This window comes from Cyprinodon tularosa, unplaced genomic scaffold, assembly GCF_016077235.1.
Source record: "Cyprinodon tularosa strain WSP-4 unplaced genomic scaffold, ASM1607723v1 ctg144, whole genome shotgun sequence".
Taxonomy (NCBI): Eukaryota; Metazoa; Chordata; class Actinopteri; order Cyprinodontiformes; family Cyprinodontidae; genus Cyprinodon; species Cyprinodon tularosa.
The window spans coordinates 587,854-610,069 of record NW_024038265.1 but is presented as its reverse complement, the minus strand read 5'-3'; the positions used below and the strand labels follow the sequence as shown (position 1 = coordinate 610,069).

At 42.1% G+C, this 22,216-nt stretch overlaps 2 protein-coding genes across 13 annotated transcripts in view; one reads left to right on the top strand and one right to left on the bottom strand.

Moving 5' to 3' along the window:
- The first annotated feature begins 2,222 nt into the window (after positions 1–2,222).
- zar1l (zygote arrest 1-like) lies at positions 2,223–4,580 on the top strand. Its single transcript, XM_038278772.1, has 4 exons — positions 2,223–2,822; positions 3,878–3,970; positions 4,051–4,125; positions 4,219–4,580. Exons 1-4 carry the CDS (start codon positions 2,244–2,246, stop codon positions 4,360–4,362), a joined length of 891 nt encoding a protein of 296 aa, XP_038134700.1. The 5' UTR covers positions 2,223–2,243; the 3' UTR covers positions 4,363–4,580.
- Positions 4,581–7,162: 2,582 nt separating this feature from the next.
- The window catches only part of fryb (furry homolog b (Drosophila)), an 84,209-nt gene continuing 69,155 nt past the window's right edge, over positions 7,163–22,216 (bottom strand). For 8 of the 12 annotated variants that reach the window (XM_038278768.1, XM_038278760.1, XM_038278758.1 and 5 more), the window contains exons 44-67: positions 21,313–21,500; positions 21,137–21,231; positions 20,259–20,457; positions 19,940–20,164; positions 19,598–19,796; positions 16,017–16,114; positions 15,644–15,814; positions 15,325–15,465; positions 15,042–15,227; positions 14,681–14,845; positions 13,143–13,217; positions 12,803–12,973; positions 12,616–12,624; positions 12,106–12,300; positions 11,890–12,027; positions 11,610–11,809; positions 11,214–11,418; positions 10,603–10,752; positions 10,420–10,518; positions 10,257–10,340; positions 10,014–10,031; positions 9,755–9,865; positions 8,754–8,989; positions 7,163–8,614 (exon numbers count right to left, since the gene is read on the bottom strand). In XM_038278768.1, the coding sequence (XP_038134696.1) occupies positions 8,356–8,614; positions 8,754–8,989; positions 9,755–9,865; positions 10,014–10,031; positions 10,257–10,340; positions 10,420–10,518; positions 10,603–10,752; positions 11,214–11,418; positions 11,610–11,809; positions 11,890–12,027; positions 12,106–12,300; positions 12,616–12,624; positions 12,803–12,973; positions 13,143–13,217; positions 14,681–14,845; positions 15,042–15,227; positions 15,325–15,465; positions 15,644–15,814; positions 16,017–16,114; positions 19,598–19,796; positions 19,940–20,164; positions 20,259–20,457; positions 21,137–21,231; positions 21,313–21,500 (3,617 nt within the window). In that variant the 3' untranslated portion in view covers positions 7,163–8,355. The remainder of the gene's footprint in view (positions 8,615–8,753; positions 8,990–9,754; positions 9,866–10,013; positions 10,032–10,256; positions 10,341–10,419; positions 10,519–10,602; positions 10,753–11,213; positions 11,419–11,609; positions 11,810–11,889; positions 12,028–12,105; positions 12,301–12,615; positions 12,625–12,802; positions 12,974–13,142; positions 13,218–14,680; positions 14,846–15,041; positions 15,228–15,324; positions 15,466–15,643; positions 15,815–16,016; positions 16,115–19,597; positions 19,797–19,939; positions 20,165–20,258; positions 20,458–21,136; positions 21,232–21,312; positions 21,501–22,216) is intronic. The other 4 variants (XM_038278761.1, XM_038278765.1, XM_038278762.1 and 1 more) reach the window with 3 other exon arrangements.

The window sequence follows — 22,216 nt, the reverse complement described above, 5'->3', positions numbered from 1 at the left end:
AATACATATTTCTTATCCATCAGACTTACATAACAAAGTCATTGTTTTGGAATTTAACTCTGTATCAGTCTTCGGTGTTTTCCCTTCTCAACCAAACCTGAATGACGTGTGCATCCCACAAAGCTTCTTAATCACCCACTAATTTGTCACGTTTCAGTTGTATACGTTAAAAAAAACGCAGCATGATGTAATAAGAGAGAACTAAATAGCATATTGTTTGCTTTATACTACAGTAGACCAACTAAAGCATTCAAGATCATTTTATACACATATTAAGTCATAATTCATTACTACTACAAATAGGTTGCCTTACAGATTGATTCATTTTGGAAACTTTGTAAAAAAAATTTGCACAAAAACTGCAAGTAACAAATTAGTCAGCTGTTCTCTATAAATTGTCTAACCAACATAATAAAAACATATCTTCTAAAACAGTACCCGCTAATTGAAATTGAGCTTGATATCATTCCATTACAGACAGGCAATTGAACAAATTAAAATGGGTAATACACCTGGTTTATTGCTCCCTGTGTAAACTAATGCTGCAGGACCATCTGTGTTCATCAGACTCACCTCTCCCTAATGCCTCTGCTGAAAAAACAGATGGTTTCAAACTGTTATTCTCCCAGAAGTTTGCAAACTGAAGCTGAAAACCAAGCAGTGAGCTCCAGGTCTCATTGCCTTTGAAAGTTTCCTCAGCAATCTGTAGGAAGCCAATTTGATTGACAGCTGGATTATTGGTGGATTGTTTCTTTTTTTTTTTAAGTTTTTTCAATTTCATTTCATGTAACAAAGTAACCAATGCCCTGCAGATAGGCTATCCAGCTACAGGCTTTACTGTTGAAATTAAGAACAAGAAAATACCATGCAGATATAAGCGATGCATATCGACATGTAATAAAGGTAATACAAATAAATAAATAATCACACTTCATTTGCTATTTAGAATAAAAATAAAACAGAAAACCTAATGTTGAAATAAAAGATAATAAAATAATTAAATACTTTATAATTAGCAGGTCAAGTCCAGTAGCAGAACTGTCATAAGTCAGAATCAAATGTCAAACAGTTTCTTATATTTTAAAAAAGGTATCATTTTTTTGAATGTTATAAAGGCATTTTTAACCTTGCATTCTAGACTGATAAAAACTAAATACTGTCAATATAGTCTAAAGACTGATGGGATCTATAATTATTTAACTTATCCTTTAGATAAGTTAATCCTTAGACAAAAAAGTAGTAGAGCTTTTCAGACAGTAAATGAGCATTTCCATTTCTTAAAGTGTAGCAGTGGCCAAATGTAAACAGTGCACCTGAAAAAAATGAAATCTAGATAAGTCATTGTTTTTCTAAAAATAAGTGCATTTTTTTCTTGGATTGAGGACGTAAAAGAGAGATTTTGCCAATGGAACAAGACAATTTACACTTATAAGAAAAAAACAACTGTAGTGTCTTATTTCAAGTGCATTTTATCTAAGCATCTTATTTTAAGAGTAAAAATACTAATTTCATTGGCAAATTATCTAATTTACCTACTCAAATTAAGGGTAAATTCCTTTAAGATATTTTTTACTCATTTCTAGATCGTTTTAGCGATCTAGTGGTTAGTGTATAGGGCTTGGAATCCAGAGATTCTGAGTTTGAGCCTCACTCACACAGACTGCCATTCTGGGTCTCTGAGTAAGACCCTTAACCCCACACTGCTCCCTGGGCGCCCCACAATGGGAGCCCACTGCTCCCCAAGGGGATGGGTTAAATGCAGAGGTTAATTTTGTCCAATGTGATAAAAAACATTATCATTATAAAGTTCAGAGCATCAATATGTATGGGGCAAATATTCAGTGTTTGGCGTTATCAGTGAGATGCAGATTTCGTTTTCTCAACAGTTGGACTGTCTGATGGTGGTGGGGACCATTGTGGGACAAAAAAGGGATTTTCTATTCTATTCTAAAACTTTTTCTTCATTCAAAACTATTACTGCTTGTGTACAAAATCACTTTAAGTTCACATTTGTGTTTTTTCCCCAGTTTTTATGGTATTTTGCACATTTCTTTCTTTGACTTTAGATCAAACTGTAGGTTCATTATTTACTAATGACGCACATGTTTCCATCACAATCTCCTGGCTCCCAAAGGGTTTCTCTTTATTTTTAATCTGCACACTCAGGCCTCAATTAAGCAATCAGTGCCTTCCAGAGTATAAAAAGCAACAAGATTATGTTAAAATGGTTTCATGGCTCCAGGATGGAGGGGTTCCTGTCCACACCCCCCCACTTCAGCATCTATGGCAGCCCGCTGTGCGCTCCCCCAGCTCAGGGCGGCGGCTGGGGGAAGAGAGGGGGGCGTTTCCTCATCCCTCATAGCTTCAACTACCTGGAGATCTGCAAGACCATCCTGTCCCAAGTCAACCCCGGTTCACCCCCCAGCAGGAAGGTTGCCACTAGAGAGTGCGGCGTGCAGGTGAACGCTAAGGTGGATCAGATGGTCCAATGCTCTCTGGGTCCAAAGACGCTGCTCTGCAGCCAACCTGCCTCCTGCTGCAGGAACCCGGAGAGCCTCGATGAGAGCCAAGCGGAGAGAAAGGCGCTGCTGGGCACGCCGCCTGTCAGCAGCCTGCGCTTCCTCAGACCTGTGTCCATCTACTCCCCGGTGTTTGACCGCAGGTTCCGCCTCAAGAGTCTCAGCGACTGTGCTGTTGGACCGGAACCGTCCGAAGCCTCCGAGCAAGCCAAGTCTGACAGTGAGGCGGATCAGAGTGGCGACAGCTTGGAAAATGGCTTCAAGCCTACGATTCACCGATCAACCAGGAGCTCCGACTTCCAGGTGGGTTTAAAACCTGCATTATGGCGCTCTACCCAGGGCTGCTTGGTTAAAGGGGGTAACCCAAGGTTTAATATTTCTTTCCATATGCAGTCAGTGTAGATTATGTTTTTGTTTTCACCTAATGGTATAACTTTTTATAGCTCAGCCTTCACTCTAAAGCAGGCATCCCCAAAGTCGGTCCTCGAGGGCCGCAGTCCTGTAACCTGACAACAGCCAGATGCATGTCATGCATCGCTGATTTGATTTACATCGCTAGCTGATCAACAGGCTTTTGCAAAACTGCACTCATCAGAATCAGCTGTGCTAAAGCAGAGAAACTTTTAAAGCCTGCAGGACAGAGACCCCAAGGACTGATTTACACTTCAAAAACCAGGTCGCCAGCTGCACCCCTAATTATACCTGACTGCAGACAGGAGGCCTCTGATTGGTCAAATCTAAATCTGCTCTACTAATGAGTATTTCCTGTTTGGCACCTTACCGAATTGTTTTGTTTGTATGTCTGCCATTGTGGAAAACGACTCGTAAAGTTGGACCAGCTAGGTGTGTGAGAATGCTGGGACCCTTTTCATACCTGGATCCCTGCTCTTTTTCGCCGCCATGTCACTCTGTTGTCGGACAAACTTGCCCCTACTTCCTCACCGCCTCGGCCGTATCTAGACCCACAGCTGGTTCGTGATTATCCCTCTTGCGTTGTGGCGTGGAATAACTGCGCAGGCCAATATGACCAAAATTAAGCATAATCAAAAAAGTCTGTGTGAAGCTCACTGCCACACACTGCTGCAGGAGTATAACCAGCACTTTAAAAATCTAGTTAAAATCTAGAAAAATCAACTTTTTCTTTCAATATATTTAAATTTCATATTACTATATGAATTTTCATTACTATATATTGGTGCATCATACGATCTCTATTAATATGGATGCTAAAACTAATGAATGAATTTCTTTATTTAAAAAAAATCTAAGGTAAAGTTTCTGTTTGTGTTGCTCCTTAGATTGATCTTTTATCAGAATATGCTTTTAGTTCCTAGTTTTATGGTGAACTCTTTTGTTAGTTCCTGGAACAGAGATACGGCTTCTTCCACTGCAAGAAGTGCAACATCCGGTGGGAGAGTGCTTATGTTTGGTGCATCTCTGGCACCAGTAAGGCAAGTGATCCCCTTCAGACGACTCTGTAAATCCGTATTGGCGTTCAATTATCATAACTTTTGGTTGTTTTCACCTTTAGGTGTACTACAAGCAGCTCTGCCGGAAGTGCCAGGTGGGGTTTAATCCCTACAGAGTGGAGTCTATTGTCTGCAAGGTACAGCTGCCTGCCTTAAGTCAATGACCTGCTGGTTGTGAACTACTTTGGTACCCGATGTCTTCACTGCATGGCGTTTTTGAATATTTGTAGGGTTGCTCTCAGACTTGCTGCAGCTGTGAGAAGAAGCAGAGACACATCAACATGAAGCGGCCTCACCGCCAGGACCTGTGCTGCCGTTGTAAAGGGATGAGGTTGTCCTGTGACGCCACCTACAGCTTCAAATACATAGTCTGAGCGGATGTGACGTCTCTGTATATCATGGTGTTTGAGCCAAAGACCATGTCACAGGAAGCTGCCTCTTATTCGCCCAGACGCAACATTCTGAATCTGTTCCCCCATTTAGTTCAGACAACCTCTGAAGTTACTGGGGGACCCCCCCACTTTGTGTACTCTGGATTTCGGTAAAATGTTAAAGTATTTTTGTAAAAGAAATAAAGTTTATGAATTATAAATGCACCGTGGGTTTAAATTTGAATGTTGACATGAAAGAATTGTGAAGTAAAACTGTCATGGTGTGACTTTATAAACATGGACTACACCTTTTGGCTTGAGGTGTATTCCAGGTATATAATTGGTTATCTGGGGATAAATTGACTGAGCTAAAATGCAATCAAAGGGTAAAATGAGACATGACATGATTGCCCTGGGGTATAACTCTAACTCCATTTTAATGTCTGAAATTTTTTGGTGTAAATACTGGGGCTCATGCAACATTTTTGTATTATACATTTCTTATTTCTCTCCATATGCACAAACATTCTTTACTTAAGCAAATGATTGTAAATGTGATTCACTCCACCTGTGCGTAAGTGAGCGCATGTTCATGAGAAATGTAGCCTTAATTAGTCCTACTGCCTCCATAATGAAATAAGGATACAAATCCCCACATCTGGGAATGAACACCAGGTGAAATTGCATGAGGAAAAACTTTAAAGGTTTGAGGATCTGAAAGCTCTGCAGCAAAGTTTGAGGACCAGTGAAAAGCAAAGTGGTGGGGAAAGTAAATGTAAACGGCTGTAAAATGCTGTGCCGTTTAGAATAAAACAAAGGGAAATCATTTAACCTGAGAAACGATCAATGGAGGCAAGATGCAACATGTTAACCTCCACAAATGGCATTCTGCCAATTTAATTGATGGATAATGAAGGAGCTGTGATGGAATGAAGTTTCACCTTTGGTTTTACTGGACTTTCCATTTTCTGTTCCAAATGTTTTAATAGGTTGATCTGACTGTTCTTCTGCCAAAATAAATTAAACCAGTCTCCCCTGGATACTGACATGCTAATTGCAGGTGTAGTGACCAATAGTTCTGTCATCGGAGAGTAAAAGTGTAATTTATAATTGCAGAGTTGTGTAACACAAGATGTAGCCTGAAATAGACAATTGCATTCAAGTAAAATGTCCTTTAGTGACCAACTAGGAGCATTCTGGGGGTCAATGGTCTTGTGCAGAGACCCAGCGTAATTTTAATGATTGAAAATGATAAAACCAAATGTAAATTTTAAATATAGATTTGAATTAAACTCATTTAGTTGGATTAAAGGTCTGTTCTAATCAATGCACTGTAAAATGTTTGTATATACTGGGTTTAGGAACCTTTTTTGAATTATTTGACCAATAAGAAATTCAATCCAGAAATTGTATCGGCCTGTCCTGTAACACCTGATTTTTAATGAAGGGACTGCACCTCTCCAGGGCCAATCATTAAATGGTCTTCATTTCAGCTGATCCTCCCACCTGTGCTTTAACGCCTCCCTAAGGATATTCTGTCATCCCACTCAACCTCCAGCTTCTTCTATGGTAGAAGGGCCCTGGATGCATAGAGCTCTCCTCGCAAAGCATTATGGGATTTTCTGTCACAGCACCGTTGTAGCTACCCGACAGAAGAGACTAAAAAAGATGTGGTGCAGTGGAGCTCTGTGACCAAGGGAGCAAAAAGTAGTGATCATCTGTCCGAACAGTTAACAGAGTTCACTATATAGTCCCCGCTCTCTATAGTGATTTAGGGGTTAGGGTGGACGTTTGGACACTGAGCTTGTATGAGTTATGAGAACAGCAATTTATAAACAGAGCATGCACGAGGAAAAATGGGCTCGTGCACGCTGTTCCAATTCCTTTTATTTTTTTAAGTGTTGAGGGCCTTTTTAAAAGTTCTCCACAATACCTTTAATTTTTAAAAAGAAGCATATGTTCCTTTCTAAAGCTATAGTGTGTTTGTTACTAAATTAGAATCAAGTGTGTTAAATGTTCTATAAAAAGTAGAGAAGAAGAAGTGGTTCTGATATGTCTTTACTTCGACACCAATTGTACAGAGTTCCAACTCAAAAACAAATTCACAGAAGCTGTAAAACTATTTACATGGTGAAAAAACAACCGTCTTCATCTAAAAAGCTTTTAAAAATGTGCAACTTCTTGTATGGCATGCAATCAAACGTTCTCCCACACAGAAAACAAAAAGAGCACACCCACCTGAGCTTGGAGCTCCCTTATGTACCTCACACAAACATATCTTTCAGATAAAACATGATAATAAATATTTCCAGTACCCCATACAGAACACTAAACATGCATGCATGGCAGTTGGGTCTGAGACGACAAACATCAATAAAAAAGTCAAACAAGTGCTGTCTTGCTCATCGGCTATAAATAGGAATCAAGACATTTTTACAGTAAAAGGAAAACGAGGGTTGACGACAGTCAGCGGTTGGGTTTTGTTTAAACATCAACTATATATGCTGAATGTCAGCATTTCCCTTATGTGTAACTACAAAACCGTACACAAAAATATGCTACTGTGGCTGCGCGACCCCGACGATGACTAGCAGTTTACTGACAGAACGTTTGAAGGTACATGGGCCATCCTCCTGACACCAGAGCGCTTTGAGGGAGCACGACAGAGAGAAATACAGTGCACACGCTCGCTAATGATGCTAGGGCTAGCACAGAGGACGGTCTGCCAGTGTTCGCAACAGTAGTTAGAGGAAGAGCTGATTTGCAGATGCAGAGCAGCAAAAGGAAATGAGCTCCAAACCTCTACATCAGTCCTAGGTGGAGCTTTTTTTTTTTTTTTGAGGAGGGGTCCAGTAGTATAATTGGGCTCATGCATTGCACAGCTTCATCCAGTGGAGATCGCTGAACTGCTCAGAGAGTCAACGTTACCTTTAGTCACATAATTCTTTTTCTTTAACATTAAAAAAAGAACATTTAACAATTTGGTGCAAAATATGACACTTTTCCAGTGATGCTACAGAGCGTCCTCGCTGCTTCTGCGATACCTTCACAGAAGCCTTCTAGAGGTCCAGATCAAGCAGGAATAAAACTAGACTGGAATTTGAACGATACACAGCTCTGGAAATCCGACCAGGGCTTTGTTCTCAGCAGGCAGCAATCTGTAGCTTCCAGTAAGATCAGGTTATAATCCTCAGTGGGAAAAATCTTCACGCCCTCCGTCGTCTCAGGTCTGGACATCCGGCGGTTCATTGTTCAGGAGCTCCCCTACTTTCAGCAGGGGCAGGGCGGCTTGGCCCACCTTCCCCAGGTAACGAGTTAAGGGCGTCGCCCCGCCGTTGAGCGGGCAGCAGCAGTTCCAGGCTGCAGCCTCTGCTGGGCCGGTGGGGCAGGGAGGGAGTGATGATGATGTCTGGGTTGAGGCTGAATCTTGTCTGTTTGGGTGCTTGTATGGAGAACGGGGGAAACGGGGAAGATGTGAGCCCTGATAGGGAACATTTGATTTGGAGTTAGTGACGGCGTTGGGCTCTGAGGCTACGGTCGGGAGGACGTTGGGTTGAAATGATGATGATGAGGTTTTATCAGCGTGTTGATCTGACGGAGGAGACATGTGTGATGGATAAGCTCTGAAGTAAACACCCGTTTTCTCACGGAAATGAGTCCTCCTCGGCTGTCTTGTGCGCGGCAGTGTGTAATCTCGATGTCCTGGTTTGGGAAAATCGTGCAAAGAAATGTCCAAGTTGGCTGTGGGTGTTAGTGAGGACAGCAGGGGGAGGTGTATGTCTCCATCTAAACACTGTCCTGGTTCTGCTGTGTTATCTGCCTGAAGCTGTGCAGCCGAGGCAGCAGACATATGGGAGGAGGAAGCGGCCATGTGTGTGGATGCTGAGCCTCCTCTGTAGGAGCGCTCTGAAATGGAGGTGGAGCTGCTGTCAATGCTTGTATGTATGGGGGAGGTGAAGGAGGGGAGGGAGGGGGCAGGGGGCCCCTGAGCTCCTGTCAGAGGCTTGTCGCGGAGGCGCTGGAGTCGGGGAGGTAAGTTGTGACGACGCGGTAACCCTGGGCGCGGCGGATCATGTCGCGAATCTCGCCGTTGAGCTCTAGCAGCTTGGAGCAGATGAGGCTGAGGTCTTGTCGGGAGCCCACCAGAGCGATCGTGCCCGTCTGCCCAAGAGTTTGGTGGCGGAAATAGATGTTGAGCAGCGTCTGGACCTCGGTCTCTGAGCTGCCGCCAAATACGCCGCTGGGCCACTGCCTCCTGATGAGGACATCAAACAGGTTCATATGGCTCTGTGTGTTTTATTTAAGGCAGACGCTGAACAGTTTCCTCAACAATCAGACGAGAAATATCAATAAATGATTAAATTTTGATAAAATCAATTTGTTTTCGTCCTCACCTGCACTCCTGGATGTAGCGAACAGCTTTGGTAAACTCGTGGCTCCTGAGGCACTCCAGTATGGCCTGCACAGCTGCCTCAGAGGAGGGGAAGTCAGGGACGACCATGGCTGCCAGCTGGGCGGCGTGTGCGTGGGTGTGGGCCAAATGTTTGTGCTCCAAGTCACTGGCTACGGCCGCCTCTGCTGCCTGCAGACTGCTCTTCAAACCCGTGAGCTCTCGAGACATGTTGAGCAGCTGAGAGGTGGGAGACAGAGGTTAGATGTGTGTGATTCTCGTCATGCAGAAGGAAAGCCGTTTCTAGATATCGTCATGTAGAAAGAACTGATTTAGGATGCTTACAAGATCATACATAGGAGTTGCATCTTTTATGTGTTTTTTATCATTAAAACCACAAAACTGAATGTGTTTTATTGTTTTTGGGGTAACAGGCTAACAAAGGATCCAAAACTAGGAAGAGATGAGGATGTGTAGTATGCAGTGTTACAGTGGCGGTTCTGGACGAAATTTACTATGGGGGCCAGAGTAGGGCTGGCGTTTTTTTTAATGGGGGCACAGAACCAATAACATAGAGACAGAAAAACAAACGGGGCAAGAGCTCATCATTTAGTTTATTAAGTGGGCCATGATGCCAAGATCGCAGACTTAGATTTAACATAAAAACTGAGATCCTATCTTGGTACGACCCACTGCAGTTTCAAAACAATCGTTAATGTAAATTATACAGATGAAATATTAAAATTGGTTCAAGGGATGAATCCGTTACGGTCTCTTCTGTCAGCATATATTATCGTAATAAATGTATTTAGTAACTACAAAAGAATTATCCAAAAAGGTAAAAATGTAAAACCAAGTCTATTTGCCCTTAATTTGAGCAGATTATGGAAACATCTTGGAACCTCTTCTTTGCATAACCAAAGGGTTATGTTAAGTAAAGGGAGGGGAAATCTGCCATCCATTTGCTCAGTTAGGTCATGCTTTTCACCATTTGTTTGGATTTACCTCGGGCACGGAGCTGATGGCGTGAACCTGACCAATGAGCGAGCAGTAGGACTGGAAGAGTAGGAGCAGCTGGAAGTGCAGCTTGTAGAGCCGCTGGCAGAGCTCCAGTTGCTGTAAGAAGCCAAGAAAAAAACAAAAGTCACATAACCCGCCAATATTACAACACATTCACATAGCGTCCATGCATTTACTAAGACACACGACTGATTAGCTGACAATCTTGGGAAAAGTAAGTTAAGAGACTTGTGAGATAACTTACTGCAAGAGATTCCATTTGCTAGACAGCGATAGAGCATGTTAGGGCATCAGTGAGGTGAGAGGAAAACAGAGCATCAATCAAACACATGCAAAGCATTGATTTCACCAAGACTGATAAAGTCGGGCTACTAAGACTTAGTCGTGAAGAAAGAACAAACGGTTTAGTGCGTCAAAACAGAGGAGAAGCAAGAGAAATACGGAGAACAGCTTTAAGAATTGAGAACATTCATTAGGAAGCCGGTACCTTCTCCTCTGAGTCTCCAGGTTGGCAGGTAACAACATTTTCAACGGGACATCTAGGAAAGGTGTCCTTGCAGTTCCTCAGCCACTGATGTATAAAAATATAAGATGGGTGAAATATCTTGGATTGCAACCATACAGACATGCAGTAAGAAAGGCAGAGCTACCGATACAGCCGCATCCTCTCTGCTGTTGTATGTATCAAGATACTCCTGCAGCTCCAGTGCACTGAACTTCATCTTTTCCAGCAGACCGTAGGACATAATCTGGGAAGTACCATCAATTATGAGTCATATAACCATTATATAACCATTAGAGGCATCAGCATGAGAGGATCCATCAGCACTCACAGTGTCGGCGTCGATGTAGATTGTTGGGCAATCTGAGCAGGTGGTCAGCATCTGGGAAGACTTCAGAAACTTCGACCCAATGCCTCGTAATCCTTCGCCAAGGTATGTGGCCACATCATTTGTCAAGGAGCAGAATTTCCCCTGAATGTTCTGTGAAAGAATTTGTTTTGGGTTTTATTTTACTACAGTGAATAAGGCGTTAATCAACAGGTAAAATACTGAGAGGACATCAGATGAAGAAAAGGCACACAACTATTATAAACAAATCAAACATGTACTTAGGTGCTTTCTTGTGAGTTTACTATAATCAATCAATCAATCAATCAATCAATTTCTTTCTTTAATGTCAACTACAATTTACATCGCAATCAAGATTTCAGTTTCAGTAATTAAAAGTTTCAGGTTAAATAAATATGCTTTATTTTATGGAAATAAATTAATACTTTCTAATCACTGATTTACTAATAGATCTGAACCTTCTGTTTCTACTAAAGAGCCGTTTATGTGTGTTAGGGATTAGAGAGATTAGAGCTAAATCCAGAAAATACTCCAAGGAGACAGAAAATGTCACAAATGATGATTATTTTCAGCCACTCCTCCCTGTTCTCTACCTTAAAGAGAGACGAGAAGACTTGAAAAGTGTAGACGGCGCAGGATCCGTCCGAATCTGTCACAAGCTGGCTGACGTGACAACGCCACGCCTCCTCAGCGTCGTCGCACACTGTGGGTTGGAACGCTGCCAAGATGGCGGAGAAAAAAGGAGAGGGGGGAGGCGGAAACCCAAGGTCCTCCAAATCATCGACGTCATCACGCAAGCTTTAAAAATACAATTAAGAAACACTATGATACAAAACGTTTATTTATGAATAGGTGCGATTTTAACTGCAATAAAAATATAAAAGCAGAACAACAGCTTGAAAATATATGAAATTAGGCTCCTAGAATCATTTCAGGATTAAAGAGAGGAGCTTTAACAACAAAGCTAGGCTGCATGCTGATCTTTTTACCTGGGCAGAAAGTCCAGTGGTGGCTGGCAGTAGTTTGGGTTGAGACCGCGGGCGATATTCAAAAGCTGATCCTGAGCTTGGCCCGGTAAATCAAGAGTAAAGCTCTCGCCACAGTCTGAGCCGAGCGGCGGCTCATGTGCGCTCAGAGACAGTTCGTCATCCTGAACCTGAGTGTCCTCGTCCTCACCACACGGCCGACCCTGAGGAAATAAAAACCTTTTTTTAATCATAAAATCATGCAAATTAACAGAGCTGAACAATTAGCTGAAGCGCTCCTCACATGTAGTCCACGGTGATCGTCGCCAAGGACTCCTTGACCCGGGGTTGATGCGTTCATGGACTGGGGGTCAGCTGATATGTCGTATGATGTAGACAGAGAATCGGTGTGGTTGGTTTCCTCTGATGGAGAAGGGTTAGTCTGGAATGAAAAGGACATCTGGATAAGATTTTTCTGACCCTAAAGGAAAGTGCTGATATAAATGCTGAAGTTACACACAAGCTGGGAGTGGGAGAGACTCTGGCTGGTTGAGGACTCTTCCTCCTCTGAGGACTCGTCTGAGTCATGGGGGTCTTCATGACCCAAACTTGGGGTGCTGCCTGAGTGCTGGCTTTCCTCCAACAGGTCGCCCAGTTCGGTGCTGTCCAGAGAGCGTCGTCGCACGCCCCAATTAAAGTTATCAACAGTCTCTCCCTGAATTAAACACACACACAGCCATAAAACAGATTGGGCGAAAATGCAGATTCCTCCATCATCGATCTTATAGGAATAAGAAGCAGCTTTATTTATCAGCATAAAAGGCAAAATGAATCGTTACTCATTGGGACAAAATATGCATTCGGTGTGAACTTTAATCCCACAAAAAACAGCAATAAAGAAAAGACTGTAACACCAAGCTGAGTGAGCAAAATGAAGCAGTAACTTTCAGCATGAGAAAAGGGGGCCAGCAACACCACAGCGCTTATAAAAGCTCATGTTAAGTGCTCAGTGTGGGGGGGGGGGACTTACCTGGAGCTCCTGGGCAGCGAGGGGGAGAGAGAAAGACACAGAGTTAGACAGAGGGACAGGCCAGGAGGAACAGAGGAATACATTTCAGACATGTTGATGTTAACGAAGGACAAACAGTAAAGAACAGGAAGGAGAGCGAAAGTGAAGAGGTGGAAGAGGAAATCAGGTTCAATCAAATCCTTCTCACCTCCCCGTCTTCCAGCTCCACATCCAGGAAGTCAAAGTCCCTGAAAACTCTAAACTGCTGTTCGCTGGCGGTGTCATCCAAAGTGTCCTCCCTCGTGCCGCCTTCCTCCGACGAAACCCCGCTCTCCCGCACCTCCATCATGTCCAGGTCACCACAGGAGGAGAAAATCACCTTGGCAAAATAAACAGAAACAGTTAAGAGCTGATAAAGACAAAGAGGAAAAATAGTTTTAAAGTTAGTGGGAAAAACCCCAAACTAGAGATTAATGGCTTTGTTCTTTTATGTTAGGCAATAATAAATACTTATAACACACAGATGATACCGTAGGTAAGTAGCTTACGGATGGGTTCTTGGTAAGTCCCACTTCTTGTCCACACAGAGACAAGACGTTCACCAGCTTCTCTCTAGTTCTTTTCTGTAAGGCAAAACACCAATAATTAAAAAATAATTAACAAGAAACATGAAAATAAACACCATTATACAGAAGGTATAATTAGATTTACGAGTAAGAAACATTAATTACTAAGAAAATCACAGCTTTTAGTCTTCACGACTTTCTTCCTGCCCTGTTTGAGTACATATAAAAAACTAAAACAATAAAAGCTCTGAACTTTAAAAAAGCAACGAAAATAAGAGAAAACACCGCTCTCTCCTTTCTTCATATCAGTCTTTAGCAAACAACCTAAACTCCATCAGGGTCAGGCTTTGTCCTCACTGATGAAGATTTCCTTTTTCCAATGAGTCAAGTGGCTCTAAGTGGCTATAAGACCAGGTTGTCTGAATTACTTTCCTTTCAAGTTACCAAAACTTGCTAAACCATCTTGGGGCACTCCGAGAATTTAACGTTCATCTTCAGACAATCATTAAGTGTGGAAAAAAAATAAGAAAAAAAGGTCCTGCAGAGCTATGATTACTATAAACGTCCCATTAGAACCAACCGTAAATTTGACTTCAATAGCACTGTTATTAGTGCTCAGGTTATCCTGAGCTATCTCTATAGTTATGCTGCTATAGGCTTAGACTTCTGGAGGACATAGGGACCCCTTTTTCATCATTCTGCTTCATTCTATCTCTATTAACCCACTCTGCAGAATCTGTTAGTTCAATCTCTAACATTACGGTCTTTCTGCTTTTTCTCATAGTAGCTTAGCCTCGTCTGTTTATGTTTGGCAGTGACTCCATCCTGGAGAGAAATATCAGCTGTGCTGCTGCCATCAACACCTTTGTGTATAGATGTTGGAGATTGGCATGTTTTTCAGTGTAGTCCTGTTTCTCTGACTCTGACTAGCTGGATGTGCTGGGAGCTGGCTCGGAGCTCGTCTGCCTGGTTGTGTTTCCTGCATGGTGCCACCTTTTACAGTTGCTTTTTGTATCTCTGCTTCTGTTTCCTTGAACCCCAGTCGGCCTCAGCAGATGGCCACTCACACTGAGTCTGGTTCTGCTGGAGGTTCCTTCCTGTTTAGAGGGAGTTTTTCCTCTCCACTGTCGCTACAAGCATGCTTAGTGTGAGGGATTGCATCCGAATCAATAAGTCGATGCAATCAACTGGTTTTCCTTAGATCGAAAACTTTGAATCAATTTGACTGTATTATCTGGTGAACTGTAAAGTGCCTTGAGATGACGTGTGTTGTGAATTGGCGCTATAGAAATAAACTGAATTGAATTAAATTGTTAAAATCTTAGGGGGCAGCACCGAGGTGGTTTCAGTACAAAAATTACTCAGATAAAAAAATGAACAGCGACATTAAAACAGCACAGTTCATTTTGAACTGGACCTTTGGGAAGCAAAAAAAATAAATAAATAAAAAATTGGGGTGATTTAGATTTTAAACTAATACAGAGGGAGCATCTAATAAGTCTGAACTGTTGTCAAACTACCTGGGATGACTGTGGGCGCCTCCAGCTGACAGGCACCAGAATGGTGTTGGAGTTTGATCCAGAGGAGGTGGAGGAGGTGCTTCGTGTCACAGCCATCGCTCTGGCCTTCCCCTCTCTGCCCCCTGAACCCTGCAGCCCATCAAAGCGACGCCCGATAACTGGTGTCTGTGAGAGCAACAGAAAGCTGCTGTAAATCATGTTAACTTCTTCTCCTACATTTCTTTCAGAGCCTGTCAATTTCTTATGCTTCCATGTTGCCTCAAGTCACCTTGAAATGCCAGAAGATTTATTTAAACATTTTTACGCAAAGTCTCAGTACCTTCTCAATGTACTAGTTAACCTAAGAGTGTCTTGTGCCTACCTCAGAGATGTCAAAGGTGAAATCCAGGGTTTTCCCAGGCAGAGCCTTAGCTGAACCGTCCCATACTCTGCTCACCTCCAGGTTGGAAAGATCTCCCTGTGTGTGGATGTATGACGGATGTACTAGACTGGCAGAACGTGACACCACCAGCTTTAAGATGTTTAAAGCATCCTTCCAGTGTACGGTCTATCAAACGGTATAAGAGAGACACCAGATCAGCTTTTACTCTGAATTCTGTTAAAGAAAGTAAGAATAAAGACACAAACTACAGGGTGAATCTTACATGGACAAACTTTTCGATCGTCTTCATGACGTCACCGTTGAACTGTTTGACTTGAACAGCTGTCAGGTCCATGTGACTGAGCAGACAGTAGATGATCTGAAGGAGAGGCAGCTGCATGCCCGGGATGCCCTTATCCAGCAGCTGACAACACAGATATATTGCTTAGTGAAAAACAACTGCAAAATTCCTGATAAGTAAGTGTGACTCTGTGCCTTTTAATTAAAAGATCACAAGCATCTTTACTCAGATTTCAAATGACTTAACCTTTAACTATCTTGATGTAGACAAACAAATAAGCAGAAAGTTTGAAATGTTCTACCTCAGCCATATAGGTGACCATGTTGAGTGTAATATCAGAGAAAGCCTCGTGGAGGTAGCGGCAGACCACACTGACCCAGGAGAAGGGGTCCCGTGTGTAGGATCTGGTCTTATAGAGAGTCATTACATGTGCCAGATGGGACAGCTTGGTGTTTTTCTCCTCCAAACACACCTGATAAAGAAACAGGTTTTAGGGTCACAGACCCAGACATCACAGAGTAAAGTAGAAGCAGTTTTTATTTTTTCCTGATACATGGGATCTTTTCTTGGTTTGGTCATTTCCATTTAATCATCCAAAGAATATTTTCATCAATTAAAAGCCAGCTGACAGGACTGTTAAAATAGTTTAAAAAGGAGTCCAAACATCAAATCACCTGTGCAATCCTCTCAGCGCTCTCCTTACAGAACTGTGTTGGATGGCCAAAGTTCTGCACGAGGTGAGGCAACAGACACAGCACATTGAGGGGAAAACCTACACAGAGAAAATAGGCAGATTTTATTGCAAATAACAGAAAAAAAAACATACATTTACACACATAATACAAATAAATACATTTTCTTACAAATATTCCTTCAGACTTAAGTTTAATTGTTTTAGGTCAGCTAGAAAAACTTTATATGCTAAATAGAAAAACAAGATGTAATTCTCTGTTTGGTTCCCCTTGGTTTAAAGGAACTACACTATATTGCCAAAAGTATTTGCTCACCCATCCAAATTATTGGAATCAGGTGTTCCAATCACTTCCATGGCCACAGGTGTATAAATTCAAGCACCTAGGCATGCAGACTGTTTTTACAAACATTTGTGAAAGAATGGGTCGCTCTCAGGAGCTCAGTGAATTCCAGCGTGGAACTGTGATAGGATGCCACCTGTGCAACAAATCCAGTCGTGAAATTTCCTCGCTCCTAAATATTCCACAGTCAACTGTCAGCTGTATTATAAGAAAATGGAAGTGTTTGGGAACGACAGCAACTCAGCCACGAAGTGGTAGGCCACGTAAACTGACGGAGCGGGGTCAGCGGATGCTGACGCGCATAGTGCGAAGAGGTCGCCAACTTTCTGCAGAGTCAATCACTACAGACCTCCAAACTTCATGTGGCCTTCAGATTAGCTCAAGAACAGTGCGCAGAGAGCTTCATGGAATGGGTTTCCATGGTCGAGCAGCTGCATCCAAGCCATACATCACCAAGTGCAATGCAAAGCGTCGGATGCGGTGGTGTAAAGCACGCCGCCACTGGACTCTAGAGCAGTGGAGACGCGTTCTCTGGAGTGACGAATCGCGCTTCTCCATCTGGCAATCTGATGGACGGGTCTGGGTTTGGCGGTTGCCAGGAGAACGGTACTTGTCTGACTGCATTGTGCCAAGTGTAAAGTTTGGTGGAGGGGGGATTATGGTGTGGGGTTGTTTTTCAGGAGCTGGGCTTGGCCCCTTAGTTCCAGTGAAAGGAACTCTGAATGCTTCAGCATACCAAGACATTTTGGACAATTCCATGCTCCCAACTTTGTGGGAACAGTTTGGAGCTGGCCCCTTCCTCTTCCAACATGACTGTGCACCAGTGCACAAAGCAAGGTCCATAAAGACATGGATGACAGAGTCTGGTGTGGATGAACTTGACTGGCCTGCACAGAGTCCTGACCTCAACCCGATAGAACACCTTTGGGATGAATTAGAGCGGAGACTGAGAGCCAGGCCTTCTCGTCCAACATCAGTGTGCGACCTCACAAATGCGCTTCTGGAAGAATGGTCAAAAATTCCCATAAACACACTCCTAAACCTTGTGGACAGCCTTCCCAGAAGAGTTGAAGCTGTTCTAGCTGCAAAGGGTGGACCGACGTCATATTGAACCCTATGGATTAGGAACGGGATGTCACTTAAGCTCATATGTGAGTCAAGGCAGGTGAGCAAATACTTTTGGCAATATAGTGTACGTCTTGCAAAAGCAACTTTTTAAAACTATATTATTGCCATGATCTGTTGATCTGGATTTTTGGTTTTGTTATTACTTTGGGTTTTCAGTTACACTTTGATTCATTCTGTGTTTTCTAGCCATTGGTTTAACTTCTACTTTAGTGTCCTTTGAGTTCTTTTCTAGTTATATTTATATTATACAGTGTTGTAGTCCCTTGTTACTCTCTGCCCCCCATCAGTGCCTCTCTCAGTCCTCTTAGCTCACTTTCAGCTGCTTCTGTCCAGACCTGCTCCATTCATTGTTCTGTTGCCATATATACTCTTCCTCTGCAGTTAGGCCCTGGTCAAACCTTGCTGATTTAGCGAGCGTATGCCTGACTAGGGGTGTAAATAATAGTCGTTTTGTATCGATGCATCGATCCAGCAGCCGACGATCCGATGCATCGATACGTCCGCAAGAATATCGATTCATGTTTTTTCTTTCCTCCGGTCTATTTTTATTTATTTGCTCCTGGACTTAATTCTCCCTCCCGTGCTGCGGTGGCGCTAAACCTATTTTACCATCCTACCGTGCTTCCTGGTTATACTCCTGCAGCAGTGCGTTGCAGTAAGCTTGACACAGACATTTTTGATTTATGCTCAATATTGAAGCGTGGTCTGTCCTACACACTGTGGGTCTAGATACGACCGAGGCGGTGAGGAAGTGGGGGCGAGTTTAGTCAGACGACGGAGAGACATGAGGGCCAAAAAGAGCGGAGATCCAGGTGGAAAAAGGGTCCCAGCGTTGTCGCGCACCTCGCTCTTCTAGCGGGTCAAACTTCACAAGATTTTCTCCGCAATTTCGGTCATAAAAACAAAACAAGCCGGCCTCCTGTCTGCGGCACTGTTTGCGGTCAGCTACATTTTGGAAGAGGTGCAGCGGAGCCTCTGTGGAGGGGGCGGGGACGTCTGGAGCCGAGGTACTGAATTGCACTGATTGCACTGATTTTGTGCAGTATTTTTTGATGAAAGGCTTTTCAGAATCTATAACGCAAGGGTATTATTATTTTTCAGTGAATTAGGTTTTAATAGGTATAGGTGTAGTACAACTTTTCTACTTCTGTTATTTGCTGTTTCCCAAAAAAAAAAAAACATAACAATATTACAGCTTTCATTGATTTATTTCAAATTTGAAACATTGTCTAGCCTGTAAGGTGTAAAAAAAAAAAATTTAATTGAATCATATCGTGGTGTATTCTTGAGTATCGAAAATAATCGAATCATTGGGCCAGGAAATCAATACTGAATCGAATCGCCATGATGGATGTGATTTACACCCCTATGCCTGACGTCCCATAATCTCCTACTGTAAAACACTAGCATACGCTGAACTGTCTAGGGATTAATTCTGTTATATTTTTGACAGAGATCAGGTCTAAAACTCTGAGCTTAACAGATTGAATCATTATTATCATCTCAAGCACCCAGGTATTCATGCTCTATAATTTCTTTGGGTCCTGGACTGAAAAACTTTGAAGACTCTTAACCCTGCTCATATGTCCTTGTATACTAGGTTAAGAGGTGGTAGAAAGACAACGGGAGTAATGAACTATCAAACATAGAAGATGCAGAAATTTTTTGATACAAAATGTGGACCAAAAGCCGATGGTGTGAAGCTGAAAAAAAAAAAATTTTTGTAAAAAAGATGGAATTTATGGAAATTAGCAGACAAGCATTTTAGAGAGGAAAAGATTTGTACAAAGATCATAACTTTTTAAAGGAATAAAACTAAACCTTGTTTAATGTGTTGTGGCCATAATGACCATTGAGAGGAAAAGGAAGAAGGCTTTCAGCTGTAAAATGACGGATGCAATATGAAAGTAGTTGGGTATCGCCTGCATTCTTCTGTCATTTAGAAATGAATCAAAAATTAATTAAAAACCTAATGTCCTAATTTAGTCTGATTAATTGCAAGACATTAAATGTAATAAAAAAAAGTATTCTACATATTGTACATATTAAATGCCTGCTCAGAGAACAACATAAGCCAAATGAAAGCAACACACCTATAGACTGCGAGCTATCAACAACAGGAACTCTTGAGACCGGTGTAAGTTGGCAGAACAGCTGTAAAGTCAGGTCAAACGTAGTCTGGGAGGTAAAACCTTTCAACAACAGCTGCTGAATCCCAGAAAATCCACTCCATCTCAACTGAGCCTGCAGCTTCTCCAGCCGCTCCCGGTTTTCTGCCCTGTCTAGGGGCACCTGCAAAGGAGCAGATGGATGGATGCTCAGTTAAAAAAACAAGCAATAACACTGCTAATCCTGTCACGCTTTTTATAAACATGTATTATGCAAAATTTGGTTCCCACTGGAAGGATGATGAAGGACAACTCAGTTTTATCTACCTTAGACAGCAGCTTGTGAACAAGTCGGAGAGACATCTGGTATTCAAACTCAAAGTCAGACTCCATGAGGGACACGGCCACCCAGAAGACGGTAGCCAGGATGGATGAGGGATGGGAGACGTGCGAAGGATCCGATAAGGCGCTAGGATCAATGCGATTGGTCGAAGATGTGCAAGACCCCAGGGTTCTCGCTACTCTGGACAACAGACCATGACTGTTGCAAGCCTATAAATAAAAATGCACTCCACAGTTAGAAATACAATATAACTTAAATATTTTCCTAAATATCAAAGACAGATCAGAAGGCGGTATTTCTTGCCTGTATACGATCCAAAGTCGCACTGCGGGGGGGATCAGTTGACGGGTTACCACACTCGCCGAATTTCTTGGGGACAGAATAGGAGCGTTGGTGGCGCTGCGACGAGAGCCCGGCAAACCCAGGCCCAGGGAAGTTAAGCTGACCCGTGCTCTTCCTGTTCATCAGCTTGTCACTAGTCACAAAGTCTGGAGAGGACGTCCTAGAAATAAAACACCACCAAAGACAGTTTAGCACCAAAACTGTCTAATATTCAATAAATCATTATTTATCATCCCTCATGTAAATGTAAACAAATAAAGAAGGAGGTGGAAGCACCTCGTAGCGATATAATGTTTTCACACTTTATAACAAGAAACATTGACTCATCTTGTTGGGTTGATTTTAAAATCGAATAAAATACTTTAAAAAATGTGGTTATAAAACAAAATTCTAAAAAAGTGTGATGCACTTACTTTTAATTTGGCTAAAATTTAGAGTTTATTCAGATCGGACAAAAACGTTTAGAGGGTAAACACTGTCATCGTAATGCTGGAGGGTGAACCTTTACCAGTCTCAGGTCAACAACATTGATCATTTTTATTGTTTTATGATTTATCCAACAATCAGGAACCTCATTATCCTTACAAATCTAACATCATTTCTTAATTAGCCACTTTTTGATGTTCAAATACATAATAAAATAGAAAAATAGAAACAAATAAGTACAAAATGTTTAATGCTGAATAAAAAAAAAAAGTATTTTATTCTGTATGAGATTCGAAGCCTGACTTTAACCCTGAGGTGCAGCTAAACCATTAATGAGCAACAGATTTTGTACAGTGACAAACAGTCAAACAAAAAAAAAGAAAATTTATTATTATATCCCTCTAAGTTCCCACCGTGTGAGAGCTGCCATAAAGTCACTATTCTTCAGACATTCTGCCAGGTTCACCACCACAGCCTCCAGAGTCAACAGGACCTCCATCACATAGCCCTGAAACACATACAGCCGTTAGAGAAATAACTCAGCCTTGTCTCAAACTGGCCTCATGCAACGAGCCTGAAATTCTCTCACCTGAACCTCGTCACCATGCTCTCCCACCACCTCCACGAGACGTGAAACCAGGTCGGAGACGGCGTGGTTATTGATTGGCTGTTTGAGGGCCCTAAAGATCTGGAAGGAGCGGCCGGCGTAGTGACGCGACGAGCTGCACAGAGCCGTCTGTAACGCCACATCACTCAGCTGCTGCTCCAGGTGGAAGTCTGGATACAGGATGGAAGCACTGATCAAAATAACGCATTTATAATCTATATCCTTTATATGGAGCTATAGAAAATATTCACCTCATTCCATGCTGTTTTTTGTTAATGCTTAAATGTTTCAGATTGTAAAAAATGTAAATATATGGATTTCATTTGGCATGACTATAAACAAACTGTTTAAACATGGCTGTTTAAAAACAATTATGGAAAAAATTACCCATATTTTCCCCACAGTGATGTAGAAGACTGATAACCTAGAGGGCTTAATGACAGCTGTATGGCTACAACTAACAATTATTTTGATTTGTTGATTATTTTTCTATTTATTGGATAATATTTTGGCAGCAAATGTGTTATATAGGAGATTATCAGACAATGCCACCTGAGGAGATCCGTAAAGAGCAAAGAAGCTTTATCAACCCTAAATCTACCCTTGAATAAATCAAAACTTATTTAATTTTTTTGTTCTTTCAGCAAATGCTCTTTCTTAAGAGTTTGAATACTTCATTCAATGATTAATCGGTTTCTGAATCAGGTGACGACTGTTTCAGTGATCAATTGAACCAATGAATCCATTTAAGGCGTGACTCTGGCAAAGGTAAAGAATCAACATTTTTTGTTAAAAGTATTAAGCTTTGTCTGGGGTTACTTGACTTGAATTAATCTACTTTTTTACATTTTTGCCTATTTAGACTGGGACTGACAGGAGGCAACAA

Coding starts and splice junctions, on each gene's coding strand:
- zar1l (XM_038278772.1), top strand. CDS start 2,244: ATGGAGGGGTTCCTGTCCACACCCCCCCACTTCAGCATCTATGGCAGC. Junction 2,823..3,877: donor CCAGGAGCTCCGACTTCCAG/GTGGGTTTAAAA, acceptor CTCTTTTGTTAG/TTCCTGGAACAGAGATACGG. Junction 4,126..4,218: donor TGGAGTCTATTGTCTGCAAG/GTACAGCTGCCT, acceptor GAATATTTGTAG/GGTTGCTCTCAGACTTGCTG.